The sequence below is a fragment of the Bos javanicus genome, chromosome 5 (genome assembly GCF_032452875.1).
Source record: "Bos javanicus breed banteng chromosome 5, ARS-OSU_banteng_1.0, whole genome shotgun sequence".
NCBI classification, from domain to species: domain Eukaryota; kingdom Metazoa; phylum Chordata; class Mammalia; order Artiodactyla; family Bovidae; genus Bos; species Bos javanicus.
In genome coordinates, this window is record NC_083872.1 from 49,499,405 (window position 1) to 49,516,915 (window position 17,511).

A 17,511-nucleotide genomic window follows, 5' to 3' on the forward strand; every position below is an offset into this window, starting at 1 on the left:
TAAGAAGAAACACTCTTTTGAGTAGTCTACTGTAATTTTTATGGCTTTTCTTCTAGTTAAATGCTTGATCTGAAGGAAGGATTCTATTTAACGTGATGTAAGTTCTTTTAATTGAAATATTACTACTTAACTATTGAAGATTTATGGCAGGTATCTTGTAAGCCATTCTGATCTGCAGCTCAGAACTAGAGAAGTATATTTAAACCTTCATCATTGGAGGTTTGAAAACGGATTGTAAGAATTGGGTATCGTTTGTACTCTGTAAAGTGTTCCATGGTAAAAGCTTGTAGGCTACTTTACAAAGCCCAGTTAACCCTTTTAGTCAAACCTAGCAAAGATAATACCAACAAAACAGAACAAACGTAACAACTATGCATATGTGTGTGCATGCATATACATAATATTAATACATGTGTATATGTTCATGTATAAACATAAATGCAAAAATCCAAAACAAAATACTAACAAATCAAATTCAGGAACCATGCTCATAACCAAGTCAGTGGTAGCATAGCTTAGTGTCAGGAAATCCTTCGAAGGAGCAGCACAGTGTTGCGGTGAAGAGCACAGACTCTGGAACCAGACCACCGTGTTTTGAATGTTCTTGCTGTCTCTTTTCTAGCTGTGCTTCCTTGAGCAAGTTGTTAAGCTTTTTTGCCTTTGGTTTCCCCATTTGTAAATAGGAATACTAAAGCCTATCTCAGAGGTGAAATGGACTGTTACAGGTAAAGCAAGCATTTATATCAATGCCTGACTTGTAGTAAGTACCACTGCGTAATGGTGGTTGTTATATCGTCCACCAGCAGAGGTTAAAAGAAGGAAAATTAGATGGTTGTCTCAGTAGACGTTTAAAAGTCCTCTGAGGGACTTCCCTGGTGGTCCAGTGGTTGGGACTTTGCTTTCCAACATTGAGGGGGTGAGAGTTTGATTCCTGCTCGGGGAGCTAGGATCCCACATGCTTGCAGCCAAAAAACAAAAACATAAATGCGGTATTTTAACAAATTCAAGAAAGACCGTTAAAAATGGTCCACATCCAAAAAAAAAAAGGCATCTGAAATGTTGGCACCCCTTTTCTTATAGTTTGTTAAACCATTAGAAGAATATACCATGATGACTATTTCAAACAAATAGCACAACTTATAGTTAAGATTAAAGTCTCAGGGTACTGTTCTTAGGGAAGACAACAAGAGCCCAGTATCTCTCACTTAATCATCTACTGAACTGTCTAGTCACTGGCATTAAGTCTTGTGAAGACCAAAATTGTTATTTCCACTTGTCTGAAGTTTCTACTTAGAAATCATAAGAGAGTTGTTGGAAAGCTTTTAAATTAATAGAATTTAGTACGTTAGAAATGAAAAGCTGTAAATAACTTTCTTCCATGTAACTAGTCAGAGAAAGATGAGGTTGGGGGAGAGGTGATCCCACTGATTAAAGGCAGGAAAATATAGACTCTAGGAATAGCTAGTGGTGTCCAGTAATGGTTAAGACCTATAAATGCAGTTAGAATATTTGGTGAGTGATAAAGTACTTCACGGAGAAGGCAATGGCACCCCACTCCAGTACTCTTGCCTGGAAAATCCTGTGGACGGAGGAGCCTGGTGGGCTGCAGTCCGTGGGGTCACTAAGAGTCGGACACGACTGAGCGACTTCACTTTCACTTTTCATTTTCATGCATTGGAGAAGGAAATGGCAACCCACTCCAGTGTTCTTGCCTGGAGAATCCCAGGGACAGGGGAGCCTGGTGGGCTGCCGTCTATGGGGTTGCACAGAGTCGGACACGACTGAAGTGACACAGCAGCAAAGTACTTCATGCATAGTTATACACATCATTTCTGCAGGGAGACACATTATAAAATGCTTCTTCTAGTCAGAATCCCAGTGGGATTCTTTTTAGGCTGAATTTAGTGATTCCAGAGTTATCTGGAATAATAAGTAGGTTAGAATAATCAAGGTAAAAATTTTAAAGAGATATCTCTACCAGACCCTGAAATGTAATATGAAGATCCAGTTAACAACATAGCACTGGCCAAAAAATAGATCAGGAAATAAAAAAGGAGAAGAATTAAAAGAGTTGCCAGTGTGAAAATTACAAAGGTCAAACATCCAACCAAATTAAAAAGCAAAAGTAAAAACTTGGAAGTATTTGTAGCATTATTGAATCCTTCCTTAAAGCTTATGTAGTGAGTGAGTGAAGTTGCTCAATCGTGTCTGACTCTTTGAGACCCCATGGATTGTAGCCTACCAGGCTCTTGCATCCATGGGATTTTCCAGGCAAGAGTACTGGAGTGGGTTGCCATTTCCTTCTCCAGGAGATCTTCCCGATCCAGGGATTGAACCCAGGTCTCCTGCATTGTAGGCAGATAGACACTTTACTGTCTGAGCCACTAGGGAAGTCTAAAAAAAAAAAAAAATGTATAACAGGAGGGGAAAATGTGCAAAGCACGTGAACAGACCATTCACATGAACATAATTGATCAGTATGCATGTGGAGAATGTTCATCCTCACCAGTATTTAAGAACGCCAATTCCAATTTGAAAGGCCAGAGACATGTGAATTATTTCAAAGGGATGATACGTAATTCTGGCAAGGGTGTGCTCAAATGAGCAAAATGAGCATTCCTGCCCTGCTGGTGTGAGTATAAGCTACTATTACCCTTCTGTAAAATGGATAGGTAATGAGTGTTAGGACCTAGACAAATATTACTAGGTCAAATAGGGTAATTCTGTTGATGATAGGAGCTAGTGGATACATAATTAGAGTAGGGAAAAAAAAAATCTGTGTCCAGTGTATTAAAGTGATGCAGGTAATCTACAAAACTCCAGATCAGCCTGAAAATGACTCCCTACTTCTCAGCTGCCCTAGATTGGAGGAGTATTCTTCATGTTTGTTCAGGACCTCGCTCCCAGCATGCTGTGTTCCTTGTACGTAAAATTAATTTGGCCAATGAGATTAGAACAACTTCAGGTTATCCTGTAAAAAGAAACTAGCGGAAAAAGAGGTGTGTTCTCTTGGTTGTTCTGTTTCCTGTCTCCACTAGAGAACTTAAAGCAGCTCTGAAGTGTGTCATGTATAAAGAAAATCCCAATTCCACGGGAAACTAGAGATTTGAAATTAGGGGAATTGAGCAGCTTTCTTTATTCTGATTAGAAATGATGCGAAATCCATCTGTCTTGTGTAACTCGGTCTCTGTTGCTTCTCTTCCCTTTGTAGTATGTGCCAAGTGCTCTCTGCTGCCCAAGCCGAGCCAGCATCCTGACAGGGAAGTACCCACACAATCATCACGTGGTTAACAACACTCTGGAGGGAAACTGCAGTAGTAAGTCCTGGCAGAAGATCCAAGAACCGAATACTTTCCCAGCAATTCTCAGATCAATGTGTGGTTATCAGACCTTTTTTGCAGGGAAATACTTAAATGAGGTATGTTGAATGATCTAATTATTCCCTTTTGTTTTTTAATAACAGCTCCTGAAATGTGAATGTATATAATTCATGTTAATTTTTTTTTAATTAGTATCCATTCAAGTCATTTTAAAGGGTTTTCAGGTATCTGGCATTTCTCTTAATCTACCTGTTAAATAGGAACTTATTTATATGAATGTAATTTACAGGATTTGGACATGGTGGTTATTCTTTCTTCAAACAGTCTCTGAAGCATTTATTTTAAAATAGTCTCAGACCACTGTGGTCTGAGACATCTTCCCCTTTCTTCCTCAAGAATTCTGCTTGTCACATGGCTGTCATGGTATCTTTGTTTCCAGTTCTCCTTTATCAGGACCAGAGTGAAGAATTTTTTCCTTTGAGCTTCATTCCTGAATAATAACAACTTAACCCATTTTTTTGGAAACAGATTGTGGGGAGATAAGTGACAAAGGAAGAGCACCCAAGCCTGAGACATTCAGGCCATTGAAGTATGTGCCTGAGTGGTTGGCATGCTGGCCTTGAAGGCCTGGGATGAAGGGAGGCCTCACTGTGACCTGCCCAGGCCAGACTTCAGGGCCTTGCGTCCACCACACTGGCCTTAGCATTTAGTCAGAGTTCAGGCTTAATGAAAATAATGTGTTTGAGAGTGTTTGAGATTATCTTTTAAAGTAAAAGTGGGATTCAGGACAAAGAGAACATGTGTGTTTTCTTATTTACTTTATCCGTGGTTGCTAGAGCTTTTAATATCTGATCTGAACTTTGTTAATTCTCTCCCTGCCTGTAATAATTGGGGGAATTTGCAGCTTTGTGGGTTTGATGAAAAATGAGTCAGTTTGAAAAGAATCGTGAGTAATAAATGTGGTGGTTTATGGCTACAGGTCATAAAGAGAACATACACTACTTTTCATATTGAAGATCTTCTAACATCCACAAAATTAGAAATTCTTCAAAATACAAAGAATTATTCTTAGAGGTACCGCGTTAAATGGACAGTATTAAGCCTTGTCAAGATAAAATGGGATGACTCTGTGATCTCTTCACTTAATTCATCTCATCAGATAAATTGAGTCCAAATGTAGTCTTCAGGGCAATTCCCTGGTGGTCCAGTGGTTAAGACTCCGAGCTTCCAATTCAGGGGGTGCAGGTTCAATCCCTGGTCAAGGAACTAAGATCCCACATGCCATGTGGCATGGTCAAAAAGTAAACATAAATAAAGTAGCAAAAATGGACTTCATCAGCAGGAGAGCTGCAGTGATAGACTGAGAGCTTATAGCCTGATTTGGGCTCTTAGCCACAAGGCTGGCTAGACCATTCAGTCTATGCAATCAGTAGCTCAGCAGATGAGCCCTGTGGCTTTAGCTATATTGCCTTTTCCTGTAAAGGACTAAGAGTAAAATTTTAGGCTTTCGCAGGCCATATGTCTGTGTAGTGACTATTCAGTTGTGTCATTGTCGCTGGAAAGCAGCCACATGCCTGCGAAAACCAGGGAGTGTGGCTGTGTTTCAGTAGTGCTTCACCATCACTGAAGTTTAAATTTCAGGCAAACTGTCACAAAAATAATCCTCTTTTGATTTTTTTTTTTAATTCAAGTATATTTGATTTTGTTTGTTTGTTTGTTTTTTAGTATTTATATTTTTTAATGTTTGGAAGAAAATTCTTAGCTTGCCAGCCATCCAGAACAGTTGGCAGACTAGATTTGGCCGACCAGCCATAATTTGCCAACTTATGCTTCAGAAATTCCTAGGTCTTTAGTGTTCTTCCCTTTTCAATTGATTTTTGTACTTGTGGGAATTGAGCACTTAACTGGGTTTCAGGCACTGATGTAAAAAGATTCTGACAAGTTTTGTGTTTCTTTCTGGTCTGGTCCCATCCCATGAACTTCTAATGCATTGCTTGTCTTGCTTTCCAGTATGGAGCCCCAGATGCAGGTGGACTCGGACACGTTCCTCTGGGCTGGAGTTACTGGTATGCATTGGTGAGTGAACAGTGAAGTCAGCGACAGTTACACACAACCCTACAGATGCTTGTCTACTTTCTACTGTAGCTCTGATATTGGCGTTACTCGGTTTGCATTTACGGTTGGCCATTTCATCTCCTTGAAAGTCTGTTGATTTGTGAGTCACTCTGTTGTGAGATATTTTTCTTGCATTCCACAAGGTTTAGCAACATATTTTGCTGTTCTACCGGATCTGTTTCTGGTTTTTTTAACTAAACATATTATTGAAATTCTACTCGTAGTTAATAAAACCATAGTCAAGAAGTCTAATTCAGTATTGACTTGAGCAGTTACCTTTTATGTCTTACCACTGTTTAAGCAGAGTACAGTTTAGCCCAGTATGGTTTCCAACTTTCATTTTGTATGCTGGCCTCATTTAAAAAAAAGACAACTCACTTTCCTCTCTTTAATAGGAAAAGAATTCTAAATATTATAATTACACCCTGTCTATCAATGGGAAGGCACGGAAGCATGGTGAGAACTACAGTGTGGACTACCTGACAGATGTCTTGGTGAGTTCTGGAAGCTCTGTCCTTGCAGTTTAGCTCATGTTTAACTAAAGACTCTGCCTCAGAAACCTTTAGTTATATTTGTTCACTTTGAGTAGCATGAATAATAACTTGATCTAACTGCTGAAGAATATTTTCAGCTGGTTAAAGATTCCTGAGAGTGTTTTTCTTTGTAATTAAGCCAGGCTCAGATCTAATGTTTTTGAAATTCCAGCAGCAAATCCCTTTTCCAAAGGCTAATCTCTAAAACTGTGGAGATTACTTTGAAGAGGTTTTACACTGTAAGGGTTCCTACTCTTGACCCCAGTTTTACTCACAGGCTGCAGGATGACAGCTTCATCGTGAGGGTAAGGGGATAGAGGCAGGGAGGTTCTCCAGGCATTGAGTATTATATATTAAAAAAAGTACTGAGATGGGAACATGAATTGGGGACTCTCCTTTCCTGTCTAAGATGGTTCTAATGACAACCCCCCAAAGGGCATTCATTCACCAAGTACTTCAGCACCCCTTAGAGCTAGTACTAAGCAATAAATAAAGCAAAGTCCCCGATTCTATGGGAGGTCACCTTTTAGGGGTGGGTTTATTTACACATATGTGTGTTGTCTTGTTAGATGGTGATGAGTTAGAGCAATAAGGCAGAGCATGGAAGATACTTAAATAGTATTTAAGCAAAATCCTAAAGGAGATGAGAATGAGCTGTACAGATCAGTGGAAAGAGTGCCATAGGCAAAGGAAGCAAAAAGTGTGAAGGTATTGAGACGGGTGTGCCTGGCGTGTTGGAGAAACCACAGAGTTTCTGACGGGGCTGAAGTGAAGTTAGATGGGTGGGATGATGGTAGGAAATTGATAGTGTCTTTTGAGTTTCATGTTGGGGAGAAATGAAGATGTACATCAACTAGAACAATTAAAAATATAGCATGTATGTATGTGAGAAGCTTTGATTTTCATAAACTGTCTCCAGAGAAGCAAATGAAAAATTTAAGTCCAGATAAATTAAAACCCTGGTGTGGCATATTTGGACTTAATATTATTCATTTAGCTTAACTTCAGCTGGGATAACTTAGGATATCCTTCTTGATGCCAGCATTTTTGTAAGATTATGTAACTTAATTCACTTTTCCCCCTATTGTGAATTAGGTTGACTCTGTTTTATATTCATTAAAGCATCAAATGTTTATGCTCTGAGCTGCATTAATGTAAATTAATACTAAAATGGCCAAATTATTCTTTTTTTCCTCATGGGAGGCATAACAACTTTTAGGTTATGTAAAATCGTCAGCGTTAGTTGCTCAGTCTTGTTTGACTCTTGGAGACCCCAGGGACTATGGCCTGCCAGGTTCCCCTGTCGATGGGGTTTCTCCAGGCAAGAACACTGGACTGGGTTGCCATTTCCTTCTCTGGCTTTCTTAAGAAGGGGTGTGCTTTCCAGTACTTTCACGCGTTTGCCTGAAAGCTAGATGATTCGTTCCAGCAACACGCTTGCAAGTGACTGTGCCGTAGATTGTGTGCCACAACTGCGAGAAGTACATAGGCCCCTGCACCCCTTTCACAGAGAACAGATACTTATCTAGGCCTCAGTTGCTGGGTAGGGTGAGGTGACCAATCTTTCTGTGTGTCAGGCCAATGTCTCCTTGGACTTCCTGGACTACAAGTCCAACTCCGAGCCATTCTTCATGATGATCTCCACCCCAGCGCCTCATTCGCCATGGACAGCTGCACCTCAATACCAAAACGCCTTCCAGAACGTCTTTGCACCAAGAAACAAGAACTTCAACATCCATGGAACGGTAACTTCCCCTCAGCCTTGCATCAAGCCAGGCTCGATGTGATTGCGTGTATAATACACTGGTCAGGAGGCCTTTGAGTCATGTAGTTGGTCTTCCTTCTCAGTCTTTTCGAGGTAACTGTGCCTGTCTCTAGCACACTAGGTAGTATACACGTGCTTCAGGAGTCCAGGTAAGTTTCCTGCCATGCACCGGGCGAGCGGCTCGAGAGTCCACGGGGAGTGGTAGAGAAATGCTGTCTTTCCTGCCTACAGTCCCTGCTGATAACCTCCACGCTGGCTCTCCTGCCCGGCAGTGGCCGAGACGTGTCCCTTGGGGCTGAATGGGGCCTGCAGCATTCTCCTCTGGGTGGAGGCATAGGAAAAAGAGTGGTGACACAGTGTAATGTGATTGGGAAGGGAAGTTGGATGGAGAAGTGAACCAGAGCAAGGAGTGTAATAAAGGGCTGTGACCTAAATGCTGTTTGCCTCCAGTGCCACTTAGCCCTCCCTCGGTCCAGGAGATGGGCAGTTCACTGGTTCGAAGACTGAAGACTGCTACCACCTGATGCTTGTTTCCCTGAAGTCTTAGTTACTCGTGAGGTGGTAGAAAGAATGAGTCTTGGAGTTAGATTCAGTACTACCGCTTTCTAACTAAGTGACCTGACGGTTAGTAAGAGGCTTAACTTCCGTTTTTCCCTCTGAAGTGGGAGATCCTGACCTCTCATGCAACTCTTGAATGGATTAAAGTTGTTGTTGTGGTTCAGTTTCTCAGTCGTGTCTGACTCTTTGCGACCCCATGAACTGCAGCACGCCAGGCTTCCCTGTCCTTCACCATCTCCCGGAGTTTGCTCAAACTCAAGTCCATTGAGTCGGTGATGCCATCCAACCATCTCATCCTCTTGTTGTCCCCTTCTCCTCCTGCCTTCAATCTTTCCCAGCACTGGGATCTTTTCAAAGGAGGTGGCTCTTTGCATCAGGTGGCCAAAATATTGGAGCTTCAGCATCAGTCCTTCCAATGAATGTTCACAGTTGATTTCCTTTAGGGTTGACTGGTTTGATGTCCTTGCTGTCCACGGGACTCTCAAGAGTCTGTACATAGAAACATTTAGCATGTTGCCTGGCACATGGTAGGCTGTGCTTGGTGTGTATGATGTTAAAACTGAGTGAATTGAGTTTTAAACCAAAGGGCTGGTCTCTCTCTGTTCCAAAAGAAGTACACACAAGTTCCCATGGCTAAGTAAGCTTAGCAGCTTAAGGTTAAATACGTCACTGTGCTATAGAATTTCTCAGTTATTCATGTTCTAACATGAATTTACAATAGGAGAACATGCTGTATAGCATTTTTCAAGCATACTAACTAAAGAAGACTGAGGATCATAGTTTGCATGGTGGCAGCCTAGGGTTGTATGAATAGGGAGACGAAAATCAAAAGTATTTGGCAATTAAAAAAAAAAAAAAAAACTTCTTTATTTAAATGAGAAGAAGCCTCTAGATTTGGATTTGAAGTTTTAGAAAATTGCTATGATAAGGTTTTTCCCCCAAGGTCTATACCTTAGGTAGGAAGATAGAGGGGAATAGAATGATAACTTATTAGGCAAAACTTAGAGGAAGGTAAAGTTAGTATTTACCCTTTTGTAGTTTGAGTGGCAGACTCAAGCACAGATTCCAAGTTACAAATGTAATCTAGTCAGTTTCCAGTATCTTTCTCTAAATGTCTTACGCTGCTCAGGAAGGATCCCAGGCCTTCTGCTGTTAGGGAGAGGTTGGGAAGAAGCTAAAAAATAAGTGATAATTTGCAGAATGTTTTTTTTTCCTTACAAACACAGAGAAGGGAGGTGGGAGTGGGTGGTGGAGGGAAAATCTGAAGTTGCTTAAACAGGCTCCAGTTAGTTCCTTTTTGCTCAAGTATCAAGTGATCCTTTTATCTACTCTACTACTTTGACTCTGGTGACTTGGTGCTAACTTTTTTTTTTTCTTTAAATTTTAGAACAAGCACTGGTTAATTCGGCAAGCCAAGACCCCAATGACTAATTCTTCAATACAGTTTTTAGATAATGCATTTAGGAAAAGGTAAGAGCTGCTCCTTTCTCAGTCTGGGTGGTCTTTGAGGACCCTCAGAAGCAACCCATGAATAGAGGACTGCACCATGTGGTTATCTGTGAGAAAAAAATCAGAGCTTAGCAAGTTGGTGGGAGAGACTCTGATAGGGGGTCTCCGCATTTAGCAGTAAGGTGGCCTTTGGCTCTTAGGACTGATTAAACAGTCCATTCTTCTGACTTGTTAAAATGTTACATATTGGAGCCATTTGATTGAAATTTTTCTTTTCACTATGTCTAAAGAAAATTACATAAGACCCAAAGGCTTAGACTAGAGCAAAATATCTGCCTTTGCTGTTTTGAGTTTTTGAGAAAATTCTTTTAAGTCAGGTTTTTAAAAGTTCATTACTTTCTCTTACGGTGTATTTAGTTTTAGACCAGGAATTGGCGGACTTCTTCTGTGAAGGGGCAGATAGTAAATATTACAGGCTTGTAGGCCATCTTGTGTCTGTTGCTGATGTTCAGCTCTGCTGTTGGAGTGTAGAGCAGCCCTGGACAGTATGAGAATGAATGAGCATGGCTGTGTTCCAGTAAAACTTCATATAAAAACAGCCAACAAGTTGTCGTTTTTGGGGGTGTAGAGTTTCAGATTCACAAGGTGAAAAACGTTCTGGAGATTGGTTTCACTCTGTGAATATACTGAACCCTACTGACCTATCCACTTACAGATTGTTAAAACAGTAATATTTTATGTCTTGTACCACAGTTGAAAACAGAAAGAATGTGGTCAAGCTTTGACCCATGACTACAGTTTGTTGGCCCCTTTTAGTCCATTAAACACTGTTGCAGCACAGGTCCATCTGAATTCATCTCTGTCAATCAGTGCTGATTTGACAAGTTTGCCTTCTGGTAGTGGGTTTTTTGTTTGTTTGTTTGTTTACTTGAAGGATAATTGCTTTACAATATTGTGTTGGTGTCTGTCATACATCAACACCAATAGTCTTTCATTCTCATCACCAGTTATGATAAATAATAAAGCGAATTCATTTTTAAAAAGCCTAATTTATTTCTATGGAATCAGTTAAATTTGGAGTGTTCTGGAATTTTCTAATCTGTGTTTTGCAATGAAAGAAAGGAAATGTGGGATTGGAGCTTTCGGGGAAGAGTGGCTTTGAGGGGTTTCTTTGGGAGGGAGTTTGGGGGTGTTTTGGGTTTAAGAGCTTGTTTGGACTTGGCTTTTGCTGTTTGGGCAAGATGGCAGTACCTCAGCCCTTTGTCTCTGAGGTGCTGTTGCTGCCCTCTGTTCACATTCAGGTGGCAGACTCTGCTCTCAGTGGATGACCTCGTGGAGAAGCTGGTCAAGCGATTGGAGTTCAATGGGGAGCTCAACAACACCTACATCTTTTATACCTCAGACAACGGCTATCACACAGGTAAGGGGCAGACCATGACCTTGGTGAAGTGCCTTTCCGTTCTCACCCAGTCAGTAGCGCTGGCTGGGAGCTTCTGTCCTTTTGCAGGGGTGAATAGGCCAGAGGGAGGGTCTTGCCCTCAGGGCTCCTCTGGTTAGAAGGCCAACTCATTCTCTTGGGGAAAGACCCAGGTTCATTACTTGCCATTTGACAGGCTAAATTATGTGGTGTTCTAAGGAGTCTAAGCAGAGAATAAGCTTGATGGGTTGGAGGCAGGCTTTATGAAAGAGGTGAGAAACTAAACTTGATTTAAAAGATAAGTGGATCTTAGAGAATAGGGGTATGACATTTTACACAGGAAAACCAAGAGAGGGTTGCCTTGGGGAAAAACTTTCTTGTGAAATTAGGTTTTTGGTATGTTTGGTTTTTCTTTTGTGGCTTTTGTCTTTTCACAACTGCCATATGAGTCAACCCCGTGTCCTTGACTTTCATCCTTTTTACTTGGACCTTCTTTAGCTAAAAATCAGTATTTTCTTCTTTCTCCACTCTTAAATTTCCTAAACTTGAAGGTAATTAATCTGATATTTGCACAGGAGCAGATTGATGAGGCATTTCATGTGTTATTATGAATATTTTTAAAGTCAAAGTAAAGACTAGTAAATTAACCTTTGTTGTCTAGCTTTAATTTTCAGTGACACAGGGCCAGTCTTTTGAATTCCTCATTCCTTCTGCATGTTTCTTTTCTAGCCAGAAGTTTCTGAAGGCACTCCAGACATGGTGATTCCATACGTCAGCACTTGATTGTGCCTCTGAGTAGTTGATTATGTATCCGAACCTACATAAAACCCATACGCTACCTTTACTTTTTATGTGTTGTAAGGCTGTCTCTTGCCACTGGTTTATCGGATAAACTGGTCTTTTGTCCTTTAGAATATCACATTCTAGATGTGGCTAATTGCATATGTGATAACTTGTTTATCTATACTCAGCATTTTTATAGATTGATAGTTAAAGCGAGAGTCTTAATAGAAATGCGTGTTTTTCAGCAAGAATGCTTTCTTATTGATGCTGCTGTGTACTTATTACTGCTTCACATCATGAAGCCTGGGTGTCTGGTTGCCTCACTTTAGAGATGTTGTTTCTGATTGATGGCTCATGTGGACCAACCTGAGCTCCTCCTGTGAACCTCTTGTGCCTGAAACGTCCATTGATGATTGTGCGTAAATCAGTTCCCTCAGAAACTGAAAAATCTGACTTCATAACTCTGTCCTTCCTTTTGAATTTACTAGCTGGAATTCCTCAGGAAATTTGCCTCATCAACTGTTTGGTTATCTTGAGGTACGGTTTATTCAGGAAAGGCTGGATAAATGGTTTTGTTCCTTTATTTAACAGCTTTACGACTAACTTCATTCAGTTGTGATCAGGTGGAGTATCATACATAAATAATGTATATTTGTGCTTCAATACTTTCTAGTCATTCCTTTTGTTGTATTTGCCTATTTAAGGCCAGGGAGTTCCTCTGGACATTTATTTAAAGAAGATGAGCTCACTGTTTCCTGCCTTGTAATAATTAGAGACCCTGGGGGATTTAAGCTCTTTGCTAAGACACCATAATTAGTAAAACAAGGCTATTTTTTATTTTTACTGTTGATTGAATGAATGCATGCGTGAGAGACATTTCTATCTTGGCTCCATCTTTACCCTATGCATTTTTTTTTTCCAGGACAGTTTTCTTTGCCAATAGACAAAAGACAGCTGTATGAGTTTGATATCAAAGTTCCACTATTGGTTCGAGGGCCTGGGATCAAACCAAATCAGACAAGCAAGGTAGGTTCCTGATAACGGTGATGCCGTGTACAGGTAGTATTTGCCTGAGAAAAGAAAGCATTTCCTCCCAAAAGGAGACCTATTCTGTCTCTCCTCCTTTGAGGATAAAGGCTGATTGGCTTAAGATTTTACAAGTGTATTTATAAGCTTTGCAAACGGTGATTCTTATTTCTTTCTTTTTTTTAATTGAAGTATACTTGATGTACAATAATTCTGTAAGTTCAGGTATATAGTATAATGATTCACAGTTTTTAAAGGCCATGCTCCATTGAGTTACTTGTAAATATTGGCTGTATATCCTGTATTGTACAGTATATCCTGTGTCGTACCGTATATCCGTGTAGCTTATTTTACACCTAATACTTTGTACCTTTTAACCTTCCATTCCTGTATTTCTCCTCCTCCTCCCATCTCCCCTTTGGTAACCGCTTGTTTGTTCTCTGTGTCTGTATCTGTTCTCCATATCCATGTTTTGTTATATTTGGTAGTTTGTTGTATTTGCTAGATTTCACAAATAAATGATATCTTATAGTATTTGTCTTTCACTGTCTGACATATAATAACAGTAAACTGCTGGCCACCCACTCTTCGCTGTATTTTCCCCTTGTATACGTATCACATCAGCATGAATAGCTTTTGCTTGTCTCTTAAGACTGAATCTTTACATGGTGACTGCACTTCCCCAGGGTGCTCATTAAAACTACCTCCTGGAAGTGAAAGTGAAAGGCTCAACATCCACAAAGTTTTGGATTGAATCACTTGGACTGGACTAGAAACGCTGTCTCTGCTTTTTTTTCCCTCAAGTTCACAATGACCCTTGAGAGGCAGCCCAGGCTGGAGCCCACAGTCCTGTCGAGCCAGGCTGTTCAGGCTTTGTTGTGTGTGCGCATCCCCTGGGGGCCTTGTTGACATTCTTCAATCCAGCCTGCTCCCAGGTATTCCCGGCTGATGTCCACCTGGTCTGAGCTCCCTCTGCATATAAGGCTACGGAAAGCTTGTCTTCTGAGAATTTAGTCCCTCTCTGTGGGACTCTTCCTTACTAATGCCTTTCTGCTTTACTGATTCTCTTTCCTAAAATTGTCATAAAGGATCACATTATTCTTTTGTTACCATTTCCATCTGGTTTCATACTTGGTTTTAATACTGAGGCAGATGATGGGCACCTTGATCCAAACTCTCTGGTCTGACCTTGAGAGAGAAGAATTGATAGGCTCTACCAGTTATGTTTACTGTCTTCCTGGATAGCACAATTTCAGTCCGAGCTCTGTGAGAGAGACAAACAAAAATCAAGAAAATGGATCATTTAAGCTAAAATTGGAAGATAGGCCAGCATTTCTAGGAATCCTGTGTACTTGAATTTGATTTGAGGGTTTAATGTTTACTTTGTTTAAATGTCTGCCATTTACTTGTTTCCTTTCACAATGCTCTTGATTGGAATTCTGTTAAAATTCTCTCAGAAACTTAAAGTGGCCTTCATAACTGCCTTCTGAATTTTCTTTTCCTCTCAAGACCCACATTTCTAAAGCCAGTCACTTTTCCACTACAAATCCATTACCCTCTAAACGGACATCTCCTTTCAGGAGAGGTGGACAAGATTGGAAGACCATTCAACCATAAGAGCTTTTTCTGGGTGTTGGGAGTGTATTGAGGAGGCACATCTGTAGCCATGTGCATGTCCCAGGAAGAGGGCTAATGGGACGACATCTGTGCGAGGAGGGAGGCTGATGAGCACAGATGTCAGCCAGCTGCCCAGGAAACAGACTGTTCCTTTTTTCTTCAAGTTGACAGTGTCACTAAAATCAGAAACTTCATCTTCTATAAGTCATTTAAGTGAAACCAGGTCCTAGGAAGCCATTTCAACAATAATAACCTTTATTGAATACTTAGGATGCAGCAGGTGCTGTTCCAAGTGTTACTGCCTATACCAACTCACTTAACCTTCACAGCCTTTTGAGATATGAATACAGTTATCCCCGTTTTATAGATGAGGTAACTGAGGTTCAGTGATTTGCCCAAGATGGTGTAGCTAAAGAATAGCAGAGCCCTGCATTTGAACTCTGGCAGTCTGGCTGATGTGTGCTTAACCAGAATTCATACACTCAACCATGACTACGGTTCAGACAGGTATCTTCTTGTGCCAGCACACTACATGAGGAGCCTGGGAGTCACAGCAAGAGCTGTCATTGGAAGGTTAATTCTTAACTCCCTGTGTCAAGGGGGAGCCAGATACTTGAGCTGCATTCATCAGCGAAAGCCTCTGAGGCATTTAGGCAGAGACTCAGGTATTGGAAGGCTTCAGTCACGCAGAGATCTGTGGGAGGGCGTCCTCAGCAGCGGGACAGTGCCTGTGAAGGCACTGGGAGAAGGAGGAGATCAGCTGGTTCATGGGCAGAAGGTGGCAGTTGTGCTGAACCCCTTTCACTTCTCACCTGGGCCAGGCGTCTCTCTCACCCCCTTACCTTTGCGCGGCTGGCCGCTTCTGTCTGCATGCCCACCTCATGCTCCTTTCACCCGGCTAAGTTAGTGTCCTCTGGGGCTTTGGTTTAGGGCTCTCCTCTGGGACATCAAGGCAGATACCTGCCCCACCGAGAGTGGGTGCCTTTCCCAGGTTCCCAGCTGGCCTCACACTTAACACACCTGACTAAGTATGTCTTTTTGACTCCAGGAGTCCCTACTTGAGAGGTATTATCCAAACTTAGACTACCCAACCCTTAGTGAGAGTTTGGGATTAGCAGATGTAAGCAATTGCTTATGCAGTGAATAAACAAGGACCCACTGTATAGCACAGGGACCTCTCCTCAATGTTCTGCAATAACCTAAATGGGAAAAGAATTTGAAAAAGAATAGATACATGTATTCGTATAACTGAATCACTTTGCTGAACACCTGAAACTAACACAACATTGTTAACTATGCTCCAATATAAAACAAAAATTTTTTAAAGGTCCTATTATGTACTCTAGGGAACTACATTCGATATCCTATGATAAACCATAATGGAAAAGAATATTTTTTAAAAATGTATCTCTGTATGTGTATAACTGAATCACTTTACTGTATAGCAGAAATTAACATACTAAGTCAACTGTACTTCAATGAAAAAAAGAATACCTAGCCCTTAACGTACAATGGTGGACATCCAAGTTGTGTGAATGGATATTACCAAGGTTACACAGTAAGTGGCAGAACCAAGTCTGAAAGTTAACTGTTCTCAAAAATCCGTGGGTTTGGGGGAATTCCCTGGTGGTCCGGTGGTTAGTACTTGGTGCTTTCACTGTCAAGGGCCTGGGTTCCATCCCAGGTCAGGGCAGTAAGAGCCCACAAGCCATGCAGTACAGCCAACAAAAGAAAAACACAACATTGTTAACTATGCTCCAATATAAAACAAAAAATTTTTAAAAGGTCCTAGGGAACTGCATTCAATATCCTATGATAAACCATAATGGAAAAGAATATTTTAAAAAAAAATGTATCTCTGTATGTGTATAACTGAATCACCTTACTGTGCAGTAGAAATTAACATACTAAGTCATCTGTGCTTATGACATGGCTTATGACATTCTGTACTGGCAGTTGTGGTGTGAGAAGTGTGAAATTTCCAACTTGCCTCTAACACAGTGTCAGCAATGGTGGCCGATTCATCCTGTGCTGGCAGCGCAGTTGTCTCAGTGCAGGTTCTGTGTGAGGGTCACGGGGTGGTGAGTTGAGCATAATGAGCTGAGCTGGCAACAGCCTGGTGGCCAGAACAGGGCACATTTGAGCAGTGGCTTTAACTTTGTGTTGGCTGTTGAGGAGAGCAGGGGCAGGTGGTATGGGCAGATGCTAAGCACTGGCTGTTGAGGTCTTCTCCTCTGGAGGAACATTAACCTAGCTTTAGATTTGGTGGTGGAAGTTCTCGGGCTTTAACAAAGGAAAATGTTGGTAGGAAAATGGAAAGGACATAGCATGATTCAGGGGAAACGGAACTGAGCAGGGACTCAGGAAGACCGCTTACTGGCTTTAAGACTGGTTAGACTAAGCCTTGGTTTCCCCATGTGAAATTGGAAAGATGCTAAGTGTGAATTCTCTAGTGTTACTAGGTCTCATCCCAGCTTACTCCTTGTTAGGGAAGTGGGGGATGAGGGGCAAATCAAGGTGAAGCAGCCCAAGACGTGTAGAGTTCTCTGCTCTCAGTGCTGCTCATTAGATGGGTCTGGGGTGCTATCTGGTACGCTTCCAGTCTTCTTTTGAAAGCCTTACATGAACTCTTTTAACATCAGGGCTTAAATGTCTGTTTGAAGTCCTGGGAGCCCTTATTCTTTTAGGTAGTTTCTAGACCTAAAAAATAAGCAGGTTCAAGACATGATATCCCTCAATCTCATGCCTCAGTTTTTTAGGGCCTTCTGTTTGATCAAAATGTCTATATACTTAAATCCTAGGACCATTCCGAAATAAATTGTGAGGCTGTGATTTATGGACTGATTTCCTTGGTCTTGGCAGAGCCTCTTCTGTTCCAATGCATAAATGAATCTTTAGGTTTACACTCAGTGATAAAAGCAGTACCAT

General features: G+C 41.2%; 1 protein-coding gene across 1 annotated transcript in view; it reads left to right on the forward strand.

The window, feature by feature from the left end:
* Positions 1 to 17,511, forward strand: part of GNS (glucosamine (N-acetyl)-6-sulfatase) — a 49,712-nt gene that overhangs the window by 11,519 nt on the left and 20,682 nt on the right. The window contains exons 3-9 of the mRNA XM_061416600.1: positions 3,212 to 3,418; positions 5,331 to 5,396; positions 5,831 to 5,929; positions 7,546 to 7,713; positions 9,679 to 9,761; positions 11,042 to 11,160; positions 12,863 to 12,966. Coding sequence (XP_061272584.1) covers positions 3,212 to 3,418; positions 5,331 to 5,396; positions 5,831 to 5,929; positions 7,546 to 7,713; positions 9,679 to 9,761; positions 11,042 to 11,160; positions 12,863 to 12,966 — 846 coding nt within the window. The remainder of the gene's footprint in view (positions 1 to 3,211; positions 3,419 to 5,330; positions 5,397 to 5,830; positions 5,930 to 7,545; positions 7,714 to 9,678; positions 9,762 to 11,041; positions 11,161 to 12,862; positions 12,967 to 17,511) is intronic.